The 21,267-nt window shown below is 41.2% G+C and overlaps 2 protein-coding genes across 2 annotated transcripts in view; both read right to left on the bottom strand.

Annotated features, from left to right (window-relative positions):
• The window catches only part of LOC115835584 (threonine--tRNA ligase 2, cytoplasmic-like), a 72,646-nt gene extending 65,584 nt beyond the window's left edge, over nucleotides 1–7,062 (bottom strand). The window contains 6 exon segments of the mRNA XM_030815137.1: nucleotides 3,281–3,460; nucleotides 3,462–3,475; nucleotides 5,266–5,337; nucleotides 6,236–6,368; nucleotides 6,370–6,542; nucleotides 6,988–7,062. Of these exon segments, the coding sequence (XP_030670997.1) occupies nucleotides 3,281–3,460; nucleotides 3,462–3,475; nucleotides 5,266–5,337; nucleotides 6,236–6,368; nucleotides 6,370–6,542; nucleotides 6,988–7,062 (647 nt within the window).
• An 11,896-nt stretch (nucleotides 7,063–18,958) lies between these two features.
• On the bottom strand, nucleotides 18,959–20,797 carry LOC115835583 (putative ubiquitin-conjugating enzyme E2Q2-like protein). The gene is made up of 2 exons (XM_030815136.1): nucleotides 20,735–20,797; nucleotides 18,959–19,144 (listed from the first exon to the last, which is right to left on the bottom strand). Exons 1-2 carry the CDS (start codon nucleotides 20,795–20,797, stop codon nucleotides 18,959–18,961), a joined length of 249 nt encoding a protein of 82 aa, XP_030670996.1.
• Nucleotides 20,798–21,267: the final 470 nt, after the last annotated feature.

The following is a 21,267-nucleotide window of genomic DNA, read 5'->3' as shown; positions in this document are numbered from 1 at the left end:
CTGAGTTTTTTGTGATGTCTTTGTTGTAGCAGCTTAGTATATATCTTAAGTAATACAGAAATAAGGACCTGGAAGTAAGAATCCAAAATAAGTGGCACTGGCTTAGCAGACTGGCAGTGAGTAACAAGGAAACAGATTGCAACATATGGAGAGCCAATAACCTTTGTGATAGTATAACAAAATATTTGATAAAACTTGCAGGCAAACTATGTGTCACAGTGCTTGCAGCACACAAGCAGATATAAAAGGGGAGAGTAGGGCCGGGCGTGGTGGTTCACGCCTGTAATCCCAGCATTTTGGGAGGCTGAGGTGGGCAGATCACCTGAGGCTGGGAGTTCGAGACCAGCCTGACCAACATGGAGAAACCCCATCTCTACTAAAAATACAAAATTAGCTGAGTGTGGTGGCACATGCCTGTAATCTCAGCAACTCGGGAGGCTGAGGCAGGAGAATCACTTGAAACTGGAGGGTGGAGGTTGTGGTGAGCCGAGATCGAAAAAAGGGGCGGGGTGGGGTGGGGGGACAGTGTTGGTATACCCTGGGTAACTCTTGTTGCTTGCAGCAAGAAGCTACAAGAATGAGTTATCTCAGATGAAAACAATCTAGTTTGCTAGCAGAGATGGTAGGGGTAGGGAGGCTCCCTCTGCCCGTGTCCTGTAATTCAACTGACTAAAAGTTCAGAAACATGGAGCTATGCAAGATGGGGAAGACAATCTTCTTTCCCAAACCGCAGGAGGGACAGGCATTGACAGCCCTTCTCAAAGGCCACACATAAATCCAGACAACAGAGGCCAGTGGAACTGCAAGGATGAGAGAGCAAGAGTGCCTCCTCCCACAAGCCTTTGCTTCATATGATCTCAGTCCATTAAACAAGGAGACAGGAGTGAGCCAAACAAAAAGCCATGAAACAACAGGGTGAGAAGTCTCTACCTAGAAGAGTCTTTAAGTGAGATTACTTTCACGTGGAACGGATTAGCTGCAAACAGACCAGAAGCCTACTATGGCCAACCGATCATAGAAATTATATTGCCAAACAAATTATAAGCCCAGCTCACAGATATCTGGACTATGTGATCCTTCAAGGAACCCTCAGGCCCCAAGTGTGCACCACAGAACTGAGCTGTGGAAACTGCACAGATCCCAAGAGGACAAACTGTCATGCACTTCAGATGTGACAAATGAGGGCAACGGACAACTCTGAACTTCCCAAAGTGCAAAATCAGAGCCCATGGGGGATCATGGATAAGACAGCTGCTTCCAGAGAACAAAGGATGAACAGGTGGGCTGACACAAGCACTAACCGCTGCCAGGCTGTGGGGCCTCACAGTGGCTTCAAGCAGAATCTGATGACTTCTCTATACCAGTCCCTGCTACATTTCTCCTCCTCTTTTCCAAGCACACGCTTTGTGATTCTCTTCTGTGTACTGCATGCACGTGTGGTGTGAGCAGACTTGTCTATTAGTTTATTTGTTGCTAGAATACAAGTGGTCTGCCTGATGGGGTTGCTCTGTACATCACTCAGAAATCCCAGGCTTTGAGCTATGGAACATAAGAGTTGTCTCACTTGGGGAGTGAGTGTGTCAGATGTTGAAAGAAGAGTACCCACAGGTATCTGGATGTCAGAGGGGCAGACTGTGGCAGACTCTGCTGTTCCATAAACCATTCCTCTCTTCCATGGTATGAATGCTTTAGCTGGACATGTGGCTGGGCGGCCGATGGAGCTATATTCCCATTCTCTCTTACAGCTAGGCATAGCCATGTGACTAAATGTGAGCTAAGAGGATGTAAGTGGAAATTGAAGCCAGCCACTATGGGGTCTTGGCCTCAAAGCATCATTGTTCTGCAGCTTCTCTTCCTCCTGACTGCAGGCAGGCCCATGCAAGGACCCAGCTTCCACCACTAGACACAAAGAAACCCTACCTAGGGGACAGCAGATCAACAAGATGGGAGGAGGCTGGGTCCATAAATAACTGCATGGACCAGAAATGTCCACTAGGCTGGACTGGTCACTTCTAGATGGTTAGCTTGCATTAGAAGCCCCTGGAGGGCTCATAAAAACACTGATGGCTGATCAGTTCAGGGGGTTTGAGGTGGGACCCCAAATTTGCTTTTCTAACAAGTTTCCAGGTGATGCCCATGCTGCTGGTCTGGGGACTACACTTTGAGAAATACTGACCCAACACATTTAACATGCAACCTGACTCTCCATGAGAAAACAAACTTATTCTTGCCTCAAAACCTGTTTTCTCCTAGCACATCATTCCTCCTGGAAAAAATGAAAATAGGTTGAGAGAGCATTTAACAATATAATAGGATGACTCAGAAATACAATCTTAGCCATAGTTTTCAAAGAAAATCTGAGAATTTCAGTTGTTGAAACAGTTTGCTTTTTAAATGATAAACATTTATTTACATGGCATTAATACGATTGTATAGAAGCTATATAATTGTATTTATATAATAGCTTCTATACAATTGCATTTAATGCTAAGATTAACATTAGTCAAAACAATATAAGTTCACTAACATATCTAATTTCTAGAAAGGTCAAAGCACTTTCCAAGACTGATAATAGGTCTAACACATATATCTTCAATCTATAATTAAGACCTGCAAAAACTCATGGAAATTACTTGATTGACGAATAAACTCAGTGTAAAACGGCCTGTCAAGAATTACAGATTTTTTTCTCTCCTATATATTTTTATTAGAACAGGAAATGATTTTGTTCTGATATTCAACTACTTATTTACATGGCCTTGGAGAAGCCAGAGGAAAAATTAAATACATTTAATGTATTCAACTGAATAAGAAAAAAAAAAATTAGCTGATACGGTTTGGCTGTGTGCCCATCCAACCTCATCTTGAACTGTAGTCCCCATAACCCCCACGTTTGTGGAAGGGACCCAGTGGGAGGTGATTGAATCACAGGGGCTGTTACCTCCATGCTGTTCTTTGATAGTGAGTGCGTTCTCAGGAGATCTGATGGTTTTCATAAGGGATTTTCCCCTACTTTGCTCTGCACTTCTCCTTGCTGCTGCCATGTGAAGAAGGACATGCTTGCTTCCCCTTCTGCCACGATTGTAAGTTTTCTGAAGCCTCCCCAGCCTGCAGAACTGTGAGTCAATTAAATCTTCTTCCTTTATAAATAACCCAGTCTCGGATATGTCCTTTTAGTATTGTGAGAATGAAGTAACACATTAGCGGTCCCTAAGAAACATTTTCACCAGGCTCCAGTATAATTATTAATATTGAATATCTTTTCCACACTATGGTTTACCTAATTTCAGCAGCCACTTGGTAAGGCGTTGTTTTCCAGACTTCCCCTTGCACTGTTTGCCCACCAGCCACTCTTACTGTGATGATATTGCTTGTATCCCCCTTTTTTCCATAAATGGCAAGTAAGAGCTGATGGTCTTTCTTCAGTATTTCAAAAAGCTTCAATCTTTCTTTATGAAATTGGTTGATGTTTCACCTGGAAATTATTAGAACATAATGAGATTAATATATACAGCCTACTGTTTTCCAGTTGCTCAACTCTGAATCAGCCTCACCCCTCACTGCCTTCTCAGTTCTACAGATGGTCCCAAACTTACCACGGTTTGAATTACGATTTTTATTTTTTTGTTGTTTTTTGGTTTGTTGTTGTTGTTGTTGCTGTTGTTTTGAGATGGAGTCTTGCTTTGTCGCCCAGGCTGGAGTGCAGGGGCACGAAGTCAGCTCACTGCAGCCTCTGCCTCCAGGTTCAAGTGATTTTCCTGCTTAGCCTCCCGAGTAGCTGGGATTACAGGCACGCACCACCCTGCCAGACTAATTTTTGTATTTGTAGTAGAGATGGGGTTTCACCACGTTGGCCAGGCTGGTCTTGAACTCCTGACCTCAAATGATTTACCTGCCTTGGCCTCCCAAAATGCTGGGATTACAGGTGTGAGTCACCATACCCAGCCACAATTTTTCAACTTTAATGATGTGAAAGTCATATGCACTCAGTAGAAACTGTACTTTCAGTATCCATATAACTATTCTGTTTTTCACTCAGTACAGTATTCAATAAATTACATGAGATATTCAACACTTCATAATAAAATAGGCTTTGTGTTAGAGGATTTTGCCCACTGTAAGCGAATCTAAGTGTTCTGAGCACTTTTAATGTAGGCTAGGCTAAGCTACGATGATCACTAGCTTAGGTGTATTAAATACATTTTTAACTCACATTGGTTTTATTGGGACATAACCCCTGTAAGACTAAGAGCATGTGTACTTCCACCTCCAAAAGGCTCCTCTCTGCCTATCTAATTTCTCCTTAGCTCTAAAGGTCCACCTCAAAGCCTGCCTCCTCTACCTATTTTACTCGCTGGCACTCAGCTCTAAAGGTCCACCTCAAAGCCTGCCTCTTCTACCTATTTTACTCGCTGGCACCTCCGCCTTTTTTTTGCTTTGAGACAGCCGCACGCCCAGCCCCATGACACCTCCCTTTTCTACTGTTTGCAGAATGTGTACACAGTCAACATTACAGCACTTACTTGTACACCATCGTACTCTGTTCACTAGTTGTTTTGTCCTGAGTCTGCCTGAATTCCTCAACCAGACTAATTTCTGTGGGCCAGGTATTCCTCCTCCACTCCTACCAATGTTGATGCTACATAATACTTACTGGTTGTTTTAATGCTTTATATACAAAGCAAGTAGCTAGTTTCCTGAATACAAAAAAAAAAAAAAAAAAAAGCCGGGCGCAGTGGCTCACGCCTGTATCCCAGCACTTTGGGAAGCCGAGGCGGGCGGATCACGAGGTCAGGAGATCGACATCCTCCTGGCTAACACGGTAAAACCCATCTCTACTAAAAAAAAAAAAAAAAAAAAAAAAAAAAAATACAAAAAATTAGCCGGGCTTGGTGGCATGCACCTGTAGTCCAGCTACTCAGGAGGCTGAGGCAGGAGAATCGCTTGAACCTGGGAAGTGGAGGCTGCAGTGACAAGATCATGCCATTGCACTCTAGCCTGGGCAACAAGAGCAAACCTCCGTCTTAAAAAAAAAAAAAACTCTGCTAGCACAACTTAAATAGATTAAACACACGTGTTTTATAAATATGGGCAGCTCATTTCTCAAGACATCTCATATTTAAGGCTTGAAAAGTTTTAAATACACTAATGTGACCCAAATAATAATTTAATCAGTAATTTTTATTGGAAATCCTAGGTAATTACTATATACAATATTTAAAATTACAGGTAGTATTTCATATTGTTTCCACAGCAACAACTTACCTCGTGTCAGCCTCGCTTTCCTTCGTTTTCTTCTTTTTTCATGTCCTTGTCTTGGCTTTGACTAGAAGGAGGCTGAAAGATAAATTACAAATGACTCACATCAATGGCAAGAAAAGCAACACATCTTAAGAAGAGAGTCATGCCAGCAGGCTGCAAGTGCCCCGTGTTTAGAAGCTCATAGCTGGGCTCTCCTGACCACCAGCTACAACTCTCAGTGGGCAAGTATCCTCCAGGGTTCAGTCCTTCCTGTCACACTGTTGCTAAGCACATTTAATATATTGTGCTCTTGAAACTTTTTGTCCTGAACTTTAAACAAATATGTGGCTGGAAATGTGTGGTTGCTGCCACCACATCAAATGCACTATTTCCTGAAGATGTTGCTAGTTCACCGCAGCTGTCCTTCCTAAAGGACTGCAGAACATCTCACAGCTGAGAAGTTCAGGACTCAGAAGTTTATGATGTTAAAAAAAGATAATTTATCCTTTCTACAATCACAAAATACCGTATTAAATAAAAATGTTAAATATACAGCTATCCTCTCAAGATAAACTACCAAAACAAGAGCACAAAAAGCTAAAACTTCTCGTCCAAAAAAAACCCAACAACAAAAAAGAACCAGAGGGAATGAAAGAGTTTACGTACGCAGCTGTTATTCTGCCAAGGAAGGAATAACGAGTTTTAAACCTCCAGCATTTTTTCAAACAAATGAAAACCCTATTTCTGCCACTGAAGATGTGTGGCAGGCTCTTTAATGGACGAATTCAGAAATCAACAGCATTTGGTTAAGTCTGGCGACTGCTGGAAACCCAGCGGCTCCCAGGTCACACGGGAGCACCGAGCAGGGCAGGGCACTGGGCGGGCACTCTCCCGGGGCGCCCCCGCACCTGCCCCCGGGGTTGAAAACCGTTCGGTGCGCACCGTCTCGGTCCGCCCCGCCGCGTCCTCTCCTGTGTCCCCACCGCCCGGTTACCTGTGCGCCGGCCTCCAGCGTGGCCTGGCGGCTCCGCTCCTCGGCGAGGCACAGCCGCAGGCTGCACAGGCGGTGGCGCAGGTCGCGGTTCTCGGCCCGGAGCTGCGCTACCTCCCGCGTGAGGCACGGCCCTCGCCTGGCAGCTGCAGGGCGCGTTCAGCTGCTCGTCCCTCAGGCGCTGGACTCCGACACAGCCGGCGGATGTCCTCCTCCTGCCGGCTCCAGGCGGCGACGCCACGGCCTCCGCCGCAGGGCCTCGGCCGCATCGCGGCTCCCTCAGGCACGACGCCGAGCGGGGTGCCCGCGACTACGGGACTGCGACGCGGACACTCACGCAGGGCAGAAGACAGGGTCCCGGGAGGGGCGGGGCGATGGGGCGGCGACGGAGCCATGGGGCGGTGATGGAGCGGAGGCCTACACGTTGCAGGGGCGGGGCGCCGGGCGGGGAGGGGCGCCGGGAGAGGAGGGGAGGGGCCGGGGCGCTGGGAGGGGGGGGGGCCTGGGGGGGAGGGGCGCTGGGGAGGGGAGGGGCGGGGCGCTGGGAGGGGAGGGGAGGGGCGGGGCGCTGGGAGGGGAGGGGCAGGGCTTAGGCCAGATAGCTGCAGGGGCGGGATTGGGCCTGAGGCCAGGCCCACCGTAGGGTTAGGGGCAGTGGGGAAATGGGGTCTGAAGGGCCTCCCCTGCCCTTCGAGGCCTGTCTAGAGGCTATTGGTAGTAGTTTTTAGTCCGTTGAAAAGAAAATCTTCCAAAACCTTGCAAAAGGCCATCATCTGCGTTCTCCAAAAAGGCTTCACCCTTTCCTCCTCTTGAATTCTGGAAGTCACCATTCTTTTGCCTTGCAAACAGGCTCGAAAAAGTGGCCATTTATTATAAATGGACTTTCTGGCCTTTCATGCCAAAGTTGCCCAAGTACTGAGGCGCTGGGCCAGGGCATATTGAAAATCGCTGTGAATCTAAATCTGACCAGCACGAAATTGCTGGCTTCTTGAGTCTTGGGCAAATGCCACATATATCTTTGTATCCCTCTTAACCATCAGCGTGAAACTTCCTGGAGCAGGAACACAAATTGATTTTTATCACTATTCTTAGGGCTTAGATGTGACAAACACTGTTCTAAACTCTGTAATAGTAGTAACTCCTTTAATCCTCATAACAAGAGATACTGTTATATCTGCTTATAGCTGGAGAAATTGAAGCACAGTGAGACTGTGTTACTTGACTAAAGTCCCACAGCCACTACATGACAAAGGTGGAATCCAACTCAGATAGTCTGATGCCAGTTTCTACACACTTAACACTGGTACTTTTCAACTTTGGCAGAATTTAATCGAGCATGTCATATAAGGTGATACAGGTAATAATGCCCTAAGAGTCCTGAAGTGGAAAAGCTTAGCTTGGACTGGTGTGGTTTGAGAAAGGGAGAAATTGCTCTGGAAAATAAAGGTTGGGAGATGTTAGCAAGGAGGAAAGGCAGGTAAATTCCACTCCAGGAGCAGAATCAGTGCAGGAGAAGGAGCGGAGGGGGACAAGCTCATTGGATTAAGCTAAGTGGAATCCCAAACAGCACCCAGGAGGAGATTCATGAAGTATGTTGCTAACAATATCACTGTAATCTTTTTTAGTCCATCCTCAGGAAGCCTCTGGATAAGTTACACAGGACCCACTGGCTCCTCATTATTCATCATTTCTCAATCACTGCCATGGAGTTTTCTGCTTCTGCATTCTGTCATGACCAACACATCATGAATGTCGTGGACCCACTTAAGCACCCAGAATTTCCTTGGGACCTTTGGAATTTGTCTCTCTTGGGTCTCCGCTCCCAATCCGTACGCAACCACCAGTCTGCTTCCTGTCACTATAGGTTAGTTTGCTTTTCTTGATTTTCTACAAATGGAACCACACAGTGTGTCCTCCTTTGTTTAGCTACTTTCACTCGGCACAATAATTTTGATATTTACCTATGTTTGTGGTGTATCTATTGTTATTTCTTTTTTCTGAGTAGTATTCCATTGTATGGATATACCATAATTTGTTATTCATTTGTTGATGGAAAATTTGGGTTATTTCCAGGTTTTAGCTAGGATCACACAATACCCAGTGAGCCCACTGGGTTTCCAAACTCACATTGTAGTTTTTCCTCAGTTCCAGAATGCAGGTTTGATAGATATACTCCAAACTGGAGAATCCCTACAATGTTTCCCTGACCTCGGACATAAGGCTATTATTCTGGTAGGAAAGGCCAAGCAGAAACCACGAGAACTTTATCAACATACAAAATAGTAAATCAAAAGCAATACTGCATTCCTGAAGGATTGCACAGATTACTGCTGCCCTCAAGAACTTGAAAGATGCAGGGGTGGAGATTCTCATCACACCCCATTTACTTACTTACCATCCATTTAGTTTAGCCTATGTAGAAGACAAATGGATGTTAGAGAATTATAGTAGATTAATATAAATTTAATTAGATGGTGATTCCAGTTGCAGCTGCTCTTCCAGATATGATTTCATTGTTGGAGTAAATCAGCATAACCCCTAGCACCTGATATGCACCTATTGAGCTGGCTAATACTTTTTTCTTTAATCTATTAGTTAAGGGCTATCAAGCACCATTTTATTTCAGCTGACAGGCTGGCAATACCCTTCACAGGGTAGCACCTCAAAGACAATATAAACTCTTTAGTTTTATGTGATAATCTAGTCCACAAGGATTTGATTGCTGCTGTATTCCCATAGGATATCATGCTAGTGTCCTATCATTGATGATAGCATGCTGATTTTCCCTGTGAGCAAGAAATAGAAATACTATAGTCAACTTGATAAGGCACGTGGAGGTCATAGAGAAGGAAATATATCCCCAAATGTAAAAATTCAGAGGGCTGTCACCTCAGTGAAATTTCCTAACATTAAGTAGTTCAGAGCATTTAGAGATGTCAGTTCCAAGGTGGAGGAAATTAGTCCTTTTTACTAAAAGGCATAAGGCCTACTTGGGCTTTTTGGAGGCAACGTATACCTCATTTTGGACATATTTTTCTAAAACCAATTACTACGTAACTCAGACTGCCAGTGTTAAGTAAGGACTGAGAACCTAAGAAGATTCTGAACAGGTAATGCTGCTATGCAAGCTAACTTTTCTATGTGGGCCATGAAGAACAGATCTGATGGTGCTGGAAATGTCTGTGGAGGTAAGAGTTTACCCAACCTAGTGTGCAGTGGTAAGCTCTTGGCTCATTTGCGAACCTCGACTGCTGGGCTCAAGCAACCCTCCCACCTCAGCTCCTGAGTAACTGGGACTACGGTGCATACCACCATGCCCAGGCTAATTAAAAAATTTTTGTAGTGATGGGTCTTGCTACTTGCCAGTGCTGGTCTTGAACCCCTGGCTCAAGAGATTTCCCACTTTGCCTCCAAAGTGTTGGGATTAACTATTCTGCTTTTGAGAAGCAGCTTCTGGTTTGCTACTGGGGCATAGTAGAGATTGAGTGCTTCATCAGGCACCATCAAATTACCAATGCTACCCAAGTTTCCCCTCCATGAATTGAATGTTATTTGACCATCAAGCCACAAGGTTGGGTATATACAGCAGCATCCTATCAATTAAATAAAGAGGTGTAAGGACAGATTATGGTACGAGTTTTTGGGCACTAAACAAGTCACCAGATGATCACAACTCCTGTGGGCTCTATGAAAAGTTTTATATGACAGTTGAACTGAGGAAGGTAAAATTTGGCCATGATTTACAGATGGTTCTGCACTCTTGTGGAGCAGAAGCTTCTTTAAGTTGACTCCTGAGAATTTAATTGCTTCCTTGATTTTTGGTTTGATAAAATGTTTCCAGCAGCTTATATTCAAGGATCTATTATTTCTCCAAGGTTGGCCTAGTCCATTTTAATGGGAATTGGTAATTTAAATCACAATGTGGGTCTGGCAAGCGTCTTTGTTTCTAGGACTTTTCTGTATTTAGGATTGCCAGATAAAATACACAGTGCCATTTACATTTTGAACTTAGAATAAACAAAAAAAAATTGTTTTTATATAAATATGTCCATGCAATATTTGAGACATATACTAAAAAATTATTCAAGGCCAAAAAGCATTAATAGACAAGGACATTTTGTAATGTTAATGCCACATTCCACAATGAAATATAGAATTTTGAAATATCTATACCCTGTAATTTGGAAAAAAACTACAGGAAACTAAGGAGAAAGAGAACACACTAATAAAAAGGAAATAACAAGGCTGGGCGTGGTGGCTCATGCCTGTAATCCAGCACTTTGGGATGCCGAAGTGGGCAGATCACCTGAGGTAGAAGTTCGAGACAGCTGACCAACATAGAGAAGTCCCATCTCTACTAAAAATACAAAAAATTAGCTGGGTGTGGTGGCGCATGCCTGTAATCCCAGCTACTTGGGAGGCTGAGGCAGGAGAATGCTCGAACTAGGAGGTGGAGGTTGTGGTGAGTTGAGATATGCCATCGCCTCCAGCTTGGGCAACAAGAGCAAAACTTATCTCAAAAAAAAAAAAAAAAAAAAAAAGAAAGGAAATACAACACTCTCTGAGTACATTCAGTGCCCCCACAAAAAAGGATGTAAAAGACTAAACAATATAATTAAAGTAGATATTTTGGAATGTATCACATTATCAATATGTATATATAAATACCTGTCTATATAAACTATACTCCTGAAAATGGAAGTTGCACCTTCCTCTTAACAAATGTATAGATTCTTCATATAATTAATCATTTGTAGAGTTCAGAAAGACCTCAGTAGGTTTCATAAAGTAGAACATTTAGGTAGAACTCTCAGCCCCAATGCAATAAAATTAGAAATTAAAAATAAAACAACAACAGAAAGCCTTTTCACATGGAAATTTTTAAAAATCTTAAGCATCTCTTTATTGAAAGGAGAAATGAAAAGGAAAGTAAGCCTTTCTTTAAAATAGTGATATGAAATAACACAATCTATGCAATCACAGATAGTAATCAGAAAAAATTCATAACTCTAACACTATATTGATAAAAAACAAAAGAATGGAAATAATTTCAATTGAAAAATTGAGAAAAATGACAGCAAAATAAGCAATGAAAGTTCTAATAACACTAATATACATTTCTTTTTTCAACCGCAAAGATCCCACTTCTAGAATTTTTATTCTGAAGATACAAGAATGCAAAAATGCATATGCACACAAATTCAATGTAAGAGTTGTGATTGGTAAAGTACCTATAGGAGATTGGTTCAATAAGCTATAGTACACAACACAAAATGGAGCACTATGAAGCTGTTAAAAATAATTAAGAGGATCTCTGAATGATATGGAACCGATTTCCAGGAGATTTTAATGAAGCAAGAAAAGTAATGTTCAGGCTGGGCACGGTGGCTCATGCAAGTAATCCCAGACTTTGGGAGGCCAGGCAGGCAGATCACAAGGTCAAGAGATTGAGACCATCCTGACCACTGGTGAAACCCCCGTCTCTGTAAAATACAAATTAGCTGGGCGTGGTGGTGCACGCCTATAGTCCCAGCTATGCAGGAGGCTGAGGCAGGAGAATCGCTTGAACCAGGGAGGTGGAGGTTGGAGTGAGCCAAGATCATGCCACTGCACTCCAGCCTGGCAACAGAGTGAGATTCTGTCAAAAAAAAAACAAAACAAAACAGTAATGTACACAGGTAGTATGTTACATGTTGTATAAGGAAAAAGAGAAAATAGAAAACATGCATATATCTGCTTATCATCACAAAAAGAAACAGAAAATAAACTAGAAAACAGTGAATTTGGTTATCTACAAGTAGATAACCAAGAGATACAGGTCCCGACCTCTAATACCTTTCCCCATTAAAGGGCTCCTGGCAGAAAGGCCTATTCCAGAGCTGGGACACTGACTTAGTCCATTTATGTTGCTACAAAGAAATACCTGAGGCTGGATAATTCATAAAGAAAAGAGGTGTATTTGGCTCACACTTCTGCAGGCTGTACAAGAAGCATGGTGCCAGCATCTGCATCTGGTGAGGGCTTCAGGAATCTTCCACTCATGGCAGAAGGCAAAGGGGAGCCCACATGTACAAAGGTCACATGACAGGAGACCAGAAGCAAGAGAGAGGGGACAGAGATGCTAGGCTCTTTTAAATAATTAGTTCTCACAGGTGCTAAGAGCGAGAACTCAATCATTACTGTGAGGACAGCACCAAGCCATTCATAAGGGATCTGTCCTCATGAACCAGACACCTCCCACTAGGCCCCACCTGCAACACTGGGGGTGAAATTTCAACATGAGATTTGGAGGGGACAAATATCCAAATGATATCAGACATGTAAGTTCAAGATAAGCCTAGAGCACTTTGTTTTGCTGGAAATTAACGAAGCGCTCTCCACAAAAGTGATGGGAACATGATACAAGGGCATAGGAACCAGCTTGAAGGGATCCCACCAGCCAAACCAATTGAACTTCAAAAATAATTAAGTAATGAATTGTAAACCATTAAAAAATATGGGAACTCACAAGTCCAACCAATAATAGAAAAAAATGGGAGAGAAGCCAGAGCTCAGTTTATAGTCTATGCCAAGGACTAAATGGCAAACACAGGTAAGTGGGAAATTAGAAAGCCATCACTTCGCCCACCTTCATAGTAAGGACTGGATCAGACAAGAATCATCATGCTCAATCTAGGGGGCAGTGCTGAAAAGCAGCAGGATACTGGCATGGACATAAAATGTTCCCCCACAGGCTGTTAACCAGTTGCAAGGGAGAAAACAAAAAGTAATTATACAATGGAGAAATCAGGCAGTATCTTGATCAGGTGATCAGAATGAACATCACCTATGAGGAACAGGTGGACTTTATGTACCTCCAGATGTGATATTCTAAAGAAGGTATAACATCCCTGTACAGAATTTATACCAAGAATACATATCCCCAATCTAATCACAAGGAAACAGCACATAAACAGAAAATGAGGAACATTTGTTTTTAATGGTGGAGGGGAGAAACTGAATTCTTCAAAAATATTTATATAATGAAAGACAAAATCTGGAATGCTCCAGATTAAATGATACTAAAGTCATGATGATTAAATGCAATACCTTACCCCAGATTGGATCCTGGAAGGGGTAAAATTGCTATAAAGAACACTATTAGACAAACTGACAAAATTGGAATACAGATGGTACATTAGATAAAAGCATTGTTCATGTAAATTTATGAAGTTGATAATTGTTCTAAAGCTATATGAGATCTCCATTCTTCATAAAAATAAGCCAAAGTATTTAGTTATGATGTATGTAACTCATGTTCAAATGGTTCAGAAAAAAAATTATAGAAGGAGAGAACAAATGTTAAAGGATAAAATGTTTGCCTCAAACGTAAGCTTCTTAAAACATCCGTAAGCTTATGCTTACTCCCCTGGGTAAAACCATCAGGAGCTTTCTACTGCAAATAAAGTAAAATCCAAATTCTTTATCAGGACCTACCAGGCCAGCAAGATCGAGCCTCTGATGGCCTCTCTTAGATTATACCATGACCCCCAAACCCTGCAACCCCTGTGCTGGTTCATGGAGCTCTCAGATCCTCAGAAACACCCCTCTCTCCTGCCTCTGGGATTTTACACATTCGGTGTCTTGCCTTGATAATATCCTCTGTCTATTCTTAATGTCTGACTTCTTTTCATCCTGGCAGTTTTAGCTTAGTGCCACCTCCCCACTCTATTTAAGGTAGGCCTGCCCCCATTCTCTCAGTATCCTTTTCTACTATATTGTAACTGTTACCCAACATCCAGGTGCTTAGGAAGGTTATAGAATCTGCAGAGTTCACGTATCAACCATCTCAATTGCTGACGAAGCTACAAAACACATTTCAGTAAATAAGCACGTTAAAGAGCCCTTAGAAGACATTAATAATGTTATGACTACTGTAATCAATCCAGTAGGAAATAAAAATGTTTGTTACTGCTCAATTGCAGCTTTTACAGTTAAAGAAATACTCTTCAAAATATTTTCAGGAGCCTCTAGTTTAAGAAAGTTACTATGGCTTGGGTGTACAATCACTACAACTGATACCTAGCAGAATGACAACAATTAAGGCAGAGGAAGAAGTTCCAGACATTGTCCAATTTCTCATTGCTACCTTGTTTTCTTAGAAACATACAACTTCAAACAAGAGAACATTAATGCATTAATGAGGCTACCAAAAAAAAAAAGAAAAAAAACACATAGGCAGTGTTTCTACACATGGATTATACAATTATATATTCCAGTCATAGTCAGTTAAAAGTACATAAGCAAATGTGATCTAGCAGACAGAGCCTAGGAATCTAGATGACCTTGGATATCATATCTAATTCCCTGAGTTTGAGTCTCCCCATCTGTAAAACAAGGAAATGAAAACTTTCCCAGAATGGTAAAGATTAAATGAAACCTGTGAAAACACTGGATACTTAGTAGGCTTGTAATTGTGTCTAAAACATAATGATTCACTAGGAAACTGCAAAGAATAACTGTAAATTTCCATATTCAAGTCCAAATTGTGTTGTAAGCATATTTACTTTAAGCAAGTAAGCAAGGTAAACTATGTGCACAAGTGTGGTTTTCATTGTTTAAAATGATTTTCAATGTATAAGGTGACTCAAATGGGATCTAATAAGGCACTCACTTCACTTGGTCAGGAACAATTTCCTGGGTGTCCCTGATCAAGAAAAGAGATGAAGAGAAAGAAGCAGGTTTACAAAGGACAAAAAAAGAAGACACAGGATTAGAATGGGTTGACAAAGCAAAGAATAAGTCTTCCCAAAGTGAGCAATGAAGCAAGTGGAAACAAGGAAGGTTGAACAGTAAATTTGGATCCACCAAAAATCATCATGCTTAAAAGGAAGCTCCGAGCCCCAGTGTGGATTTGTTATGCACCCAATACGCGGCTTGTGCTAACTACATAATGAAGATGAGGCGGGCTGATCTGGACACAGACGTGGACACTGATCTCTGGCACAGAAGGGGCTACAGGAGTGCTGGGGGAGAGAGGCAGCAGGGTAGTGGAGTCGTACTAAGCAACAAGAAAGACAAGGTAGTACATTTTCCATAAATTTCAATTTTACTCTCTTCCCTCACCACACACACACAAAAATCATTTGAAGGAATGCGAGGAAGAAACTGAGATCACAGGGAAAATAGTAAGAGACATTCAGAAGGGCAGGTCTTAGAAATTTACTGGTTTGGGAAGGTCAAAGAACAGTAGCATATAAAAGAACGCTAAGACAGTTCCCAGGTTTAGGCATGGGTGACTAGTTTGATTATATCATTTTGTCCCACTCACAATGACAAGGAGAATTATTGAGGGAACACATGATGGGGCTGATAGAGTGCTAAGAGATGGATACATGAAAATGTAAATGTCATCATTTTGAACACCCATGGCACTCCAAGTCAGATTCCCTAACATATATGATATACAGACAGATATATGAGTTTGAAACTCTAGAGGTAAATATGAATTTAGGAATCCCTGGAACATAGGTCATGACTTCAGTAATAGGAGTCAAAGATTACTCAGAGAAAGCACAGAATGAGAAGAGAAGAAAGAAGCAGGCCAAGGAGGAAGAGATTGGAGGAGACCAAGGCAGGGTGATAAGATCAAAACAGGAGAAAGGAATCTGATGGAAGTCCCATTAGATTATCATGTCCCTTCCTAGACGACAGGGACATGCCTTTTTTGTCTTTTATACCCAATTATCACAGGGCCTGGCACAGAAGCCACTCAATTTGTTTTTTAATTGGGTTCTACTATTCAGTTTGCTGTATCCACCAGGGGAGAAAAAAGTAAGTATAAACAAGCATAGATATGGATTTTTTTACACTGTATACTAAAGGGGCCAGATTATACACAGTATTTTATGCCTTACTTCTTTACTTAATATGTCTTAGAAGTTTGCACATGCTTATGGAAGGACTGGCTGCCTTTTTTTGGTCTACAACAGAATACTCTATTATAAAACTATAGACTATAATTTTTATTTAACCAACTGTTTATTGGTGGACATTAAGAATGGACGAATGTTTCAACAAGGGGACAATCAACAGTATGGAAATACTGCAGAGGGGTCAATTTGGGGACTAAGAGGGGAGCCACTGGATTTGGCAACTAGAAGATAAATTTTAGTGCAATGATGAAGGCAGAATCCAGATTACAATGAATTCAGTGAAAAAAGGTGCAGACATAGATTATTTGCTCAAGAAACTAGCTATGGTCAACTGGCAGGGGCTGTAAGAGTGGGAGGTGAGTTGTTTCTCCTTCATGCAAATATATTTACTTTTATAAACACTAGGCCCAATTTTATATCCTACTTCATTTAACTTTAAGAACATGTTTATGTAATGTTTTAGACAGTAAAAAAAAACTCATTTTTGCTATTATAAAACTGTTATCTTTAGATGTTCAGAAGCAACTTCCTAAAAGGAGGTAGCAGTAACGGAGCTATGTCTATCATTCTTTCCCATCAACCCCCTTGCTGGAGATGTAAACGTGTGTCCATCTAGCTTTTAATTAATTTTTACCTCTTATCTTCATGGCTCTCCATATAAACCTTAACTCTTTTTTTGTATATGTATATGTATATCTATGACTAGAGAGAGAAGAGGGGGTCTTGCCATGTTGCCCAGGCTGATCTCAAACTCCTGGGCTCAAACAATCCTTCCACCTTGGCCTTGCAAAGTGCTGGGATTACACGCATGAACCACTGTGCCCAGCCTCAGCCTTAACTCTTAAAATACCTTCAAACCCCTGTTCTTCATTTCTTAAGAATATATGTGTTTAAACCAACTATAACTTATTTTGACAAAAATTGGAGTTAAGACTCAAACTTCCTCAAATGGTCAGTTCTCCTAAGACTATTTACGGAATAATCTGTCTTTTCCCTATGAAGTTAAAATACCACCTTTGTCTTATAAAATTCTCATTAGCATGACTCTGGTTCTAAACTTCTATTGCCTTTATCTGTGTGGCCCAGGGCTATTCCACAATTTTATTTAATATCTGGTTGAACAAGTCTCTTCTTTATTATTTTTTATTATTTACTCTTCTACACAAACTTTAGAGCCATTTTTTCAAGTTCCAAAAATAAATCTGCTGGGATTTTTTTTTTTTTTTTTTGACAGGGTCTCACTCTGTCACCTAGGCTGGAGTTCAGAGGCATGATCTCAGATCACTGCAATCTTTGTTTCCAAGGCTCAAGTGATCTTCCCACCTCAGCCTCCTGAGCAGTTGGACTACAAGTGTGTGCCACCACACCCAGCTAATTGTCATCTACCCGCCTCCGCTTCCCAAACTTTTGGGATTACTAGTGTGAGCCACTGTGCCCAGCAGAAATTATATTTACAAATTAATATGAAGACATGGTGATAACATATTTATAATATGAAATCTGCTCATCCAGGGACATAGAATGCAAATCTTTCATTCCACTCAGCAAAATTTTTTCATGTTCTTGATAAAAGTCCTGCACATTGAAGTTTATTCCTAGGTATTTAATTTTTGCTGAAATACTTGAAAAAATACTTTATCACTATATCTCCTATGTGATTATAGCTAATATTCGGGTAGGCTATTGATTTTTCAGTAACAGAGCTTTTCACCAGCAATCTTAAAAATTGTTTTCAGTTGGTTCCTTTGGATATTTTTAGGTAAACAATTATGTCAACTTAAAATAATGATTATTTTTCTATAAAGATTATGACATCATGGGAAAATACAGTAAATGATTTTTTCTAATTTTTAATTTTTAATTTTTTTAGAGATGGAGTCTCACTCTGTCCCCCAGGTTGGAGTGGCATGATCTCGGCTCACTGCAAGCTCCGTTTCCCAGGTTCACACCATTCTCCTGCCTCAATCTCCCGAGTAGCTGGGACTACAGGTGCACCTGCCACCATGCCCGGCTAATTTTCGTATTTTTAGTACAGACAGGGTTTCACCGTGTTAGCCAGGATGGTTTCGATCTTCTGACCTCATGATCTGCCTGCCTCGGCCTCCCAAAGTGCTGGGATTACAGACGTGAGCCACCATGCCCGGCCTAGTAAATGCTTTTTAAAATAATATAAAACTATAGAGAATATGACCTCAACTATTTAAACATATGTATAAGGGTTATGTATTTTACTAGCAAAGAAAAAATATATACTGGTAGAAAATAGCCATCATGTCAACCGTGATTATATTAGGTAGAAAAATTATGAGAGACTTTTTTTTCTATATTTTACTATTGATTGCTTATGAGTTTTATAAGCCTATGGCTGCTTATAAGTTTTATAATAAAGGTTTTTAAAATTTTTGCAACATGGAAAGTTATAGTTCTTTATATACTAAAAACAAAAACAAAACTTTCTATTTAAATACCTTTGACTTTTACTGCAGACTTACAGACTCTTGAAAGAAAAGGCAATTCCCTCACACTAGTTCTGGTGTGACTCTACCCATCTCTCCCTTCACTTCCACCTTGGTCCTTTTTCTACCTCCCCCCTTGGCTAGTCATCTCTACCCAAAATGCTTGCTTGGCTTAATGGTTAGAATTCAGGGAAAAGGAGATCTTGAATTCCTAATCTAAACTAAGGTTATACATGTGGGAAATAATGAAGAGAAACCAGGTAGTAAATAAGATTTGAAGGACTTAAAATACCCAGACTGTAATTCCTCTAAGATTATAGTCATTAATCATGCTTTTATATCCTATTATCTAACATTTAATTTCTAAATATAATGTTCATGAGGAAAAGAGAAAATAGCTTGGCTTCTCTCTTCACCGAATGGTTGTTCTTAGTATCTTCTGGATGTTCCAGAACTGATGTCAGATTTGGCTCATCAGAGTCCACAAACCATATTGGTGAGGAAGATGAATAGGATTCCTGTTTAGCACAGAGGCACCTATATTAAACATTTACATACAGACTAACCCAAGTATGCAATTAAACCACACCACTAAATGGCAAGATTAACATGGATTTAAACAAAATGTATAGGGGGAAAAGGCAACACATTAAAACCCATGTGAGGAGTTGGACTTTTGAGACAGCCGTTCTCCTTGCATAGCACTGTCTGCTGCTACAGCTCATAGAAGTCAATAATTTTCTTCAGCACTGGTAGGCAGCCTCTAAATGGCCCCAATCACCCTCACCTCCTGCCATTCACACCCTTGTAAAATTCCCGCCTCTGGACCTAGTGACTCACTTCTAACACAGAGCATGCCACAAAAGTAATAACATCACTTCTGAGATGAGGCTACAAGGACAAAACGATGCCTGCCTTGGTCACCCTTCTGCTCTTTCCATTGCTCCCTCTGATGGAAGCCAGTTGCCATGTGATGAGGTGCCCTATGGAGAGGCCCACATGACAAGGTATGGCTCTGACCAACAGCCATCTAGAAACGGAGGCCCAGTACAACAGCCTGAGAGATAAATCCTGCCAACATATACGTGAGTGAGCTTGGAGATGGATTCCCTCCCTATCCCCCCTTGGGGTGATCATAGCCACTACAAACACCTTCACTGCCTGGTGAGAGGCCGAGCAAGTGGACCCAAGGTTAACTGCACAGAATCCTGACCCACAGAAACTGTGAAATAATGTTTGTTGTTTTAAGCTGCTAAATTTATTACAGAGCAATAGATAACTAATTCAAACATCATAAAATTCTAATATTTTATTCTATCACACAAACCAAGTAATACCAAGAAATGCCATTACTATACATGTATTTTTGGAACACAATTACATGTGACTTTTTAAAAAAAGCTAATGAACTAAGCATTATGTGCTTTTACCCACTAACAGACATTTACTCTGTTACTTTGTACTGTTTTCTACTATAAATTGGGGAGAAGCCATTATTATTATATATTAGCTTCAGAACAACTAGGTTCAAGTCATGGAAAACAATTTTGCACCAACAACTTTAGGAAATACTGCTTTGAAAACTGTAATCTGAATTATAGCTGAAGCCACAGAAACCAATTATTTACCAAAGGTTCTTTTAAGAAAAACAAGTTGGCCAGGCGTGGTGGCTCATGCCTGTAATCCCAGCATTCTGGGAGGCCGAGGTGGGTGGATCACGAGGTCAGGAGATCAAGACCATCCTGGCCAACATGGTGAAACCCTGTCTCTATTAAAATAAAAAAAAAAAAAACTTAGCCGGGCGTGATGGCACGCGCCTGTAGTCCCAGCTACTCAGGAGGCTGATGCAGGGGAATCGCTTGAACCAGGGAAGCAGAGGTTGCAGTGACCTGAGATTGCACCACTGCACTCCAGCCTGGTGACAGAGAAAGACTCTGTCCACCCCCGCAAAAAAAAGAAAAAAGAAAAACAAGTTGTATGGAAGGAGGACATCATTAACAGTGTATCTCTTCAATAATGGTTTATTTTACTATTCTCATTCTTCTCATTCCTCTCTTACTATGTCCCAAATCTCTTTACAGGCTAAAAGAAACTCTTCGGAATTAACCCTATTCATAAAGAACACCACTTACTGAGTACTGCATTTTCTTCTTCAAATTCTTCAACAGGCATTGGGAATACACCCTATGGACCATTTTTACGGGTTTAGTTTTGGGTGTTTTTTTTTTTTTTTTTTTTTGGCTAAAGAAACTGCAACTAGATTTAGGACCTCATTCTATTAGGTTAGTATTTGTCTAGTAAACTTCAGCATAAGCAAAATAAAATACGTGTTGTTACTCTGGACCGAAACCCCTCAAAACCATATTTTAAAAATTATAAAAATAAATTAACTGAAATCATGTTTTTAAAAATCTTGTAGATGAAAAGATACGATATATAGTGGGTTTAAGTACCTATTTCAATGGTTCACAAAGTGGGGCCCTCAGACGCCCAGGTCCAAACTATTTTAACAGGAATACTAACATGGTGACATTTGCTGTAAGGGTGCAAATACAATAGTGGGTAAAAATTCTGGTACTTTAGCACAAAGGCAGTAACACCAAACTACTAGTAGTCATGGTATTCTTCACTATGCACAGGAAAGGTTTAAAAAGGAAGGGCAGGC

The sequence above is a fragment of the Nomascus leucogenys genome, chromosome 6 (assembly GCF_006542625.1).
Source record: "Nomascus leucogenys isolate Asia chromosome 6, Asia_NLE_v1, whole genome shotgun sequence".
Taxonomy (NCBI): Eukaryota; Metazoa; Chordata; class Mammalia; order Primates; family Hylobatidae; genus Nomascus; species Nomascus leucogenys.
The sequence above is the reverse complement of the archived record's forward strand: the minus strand, read 5'-3'. Positions and strand labels throughout refer to the sequence as shown.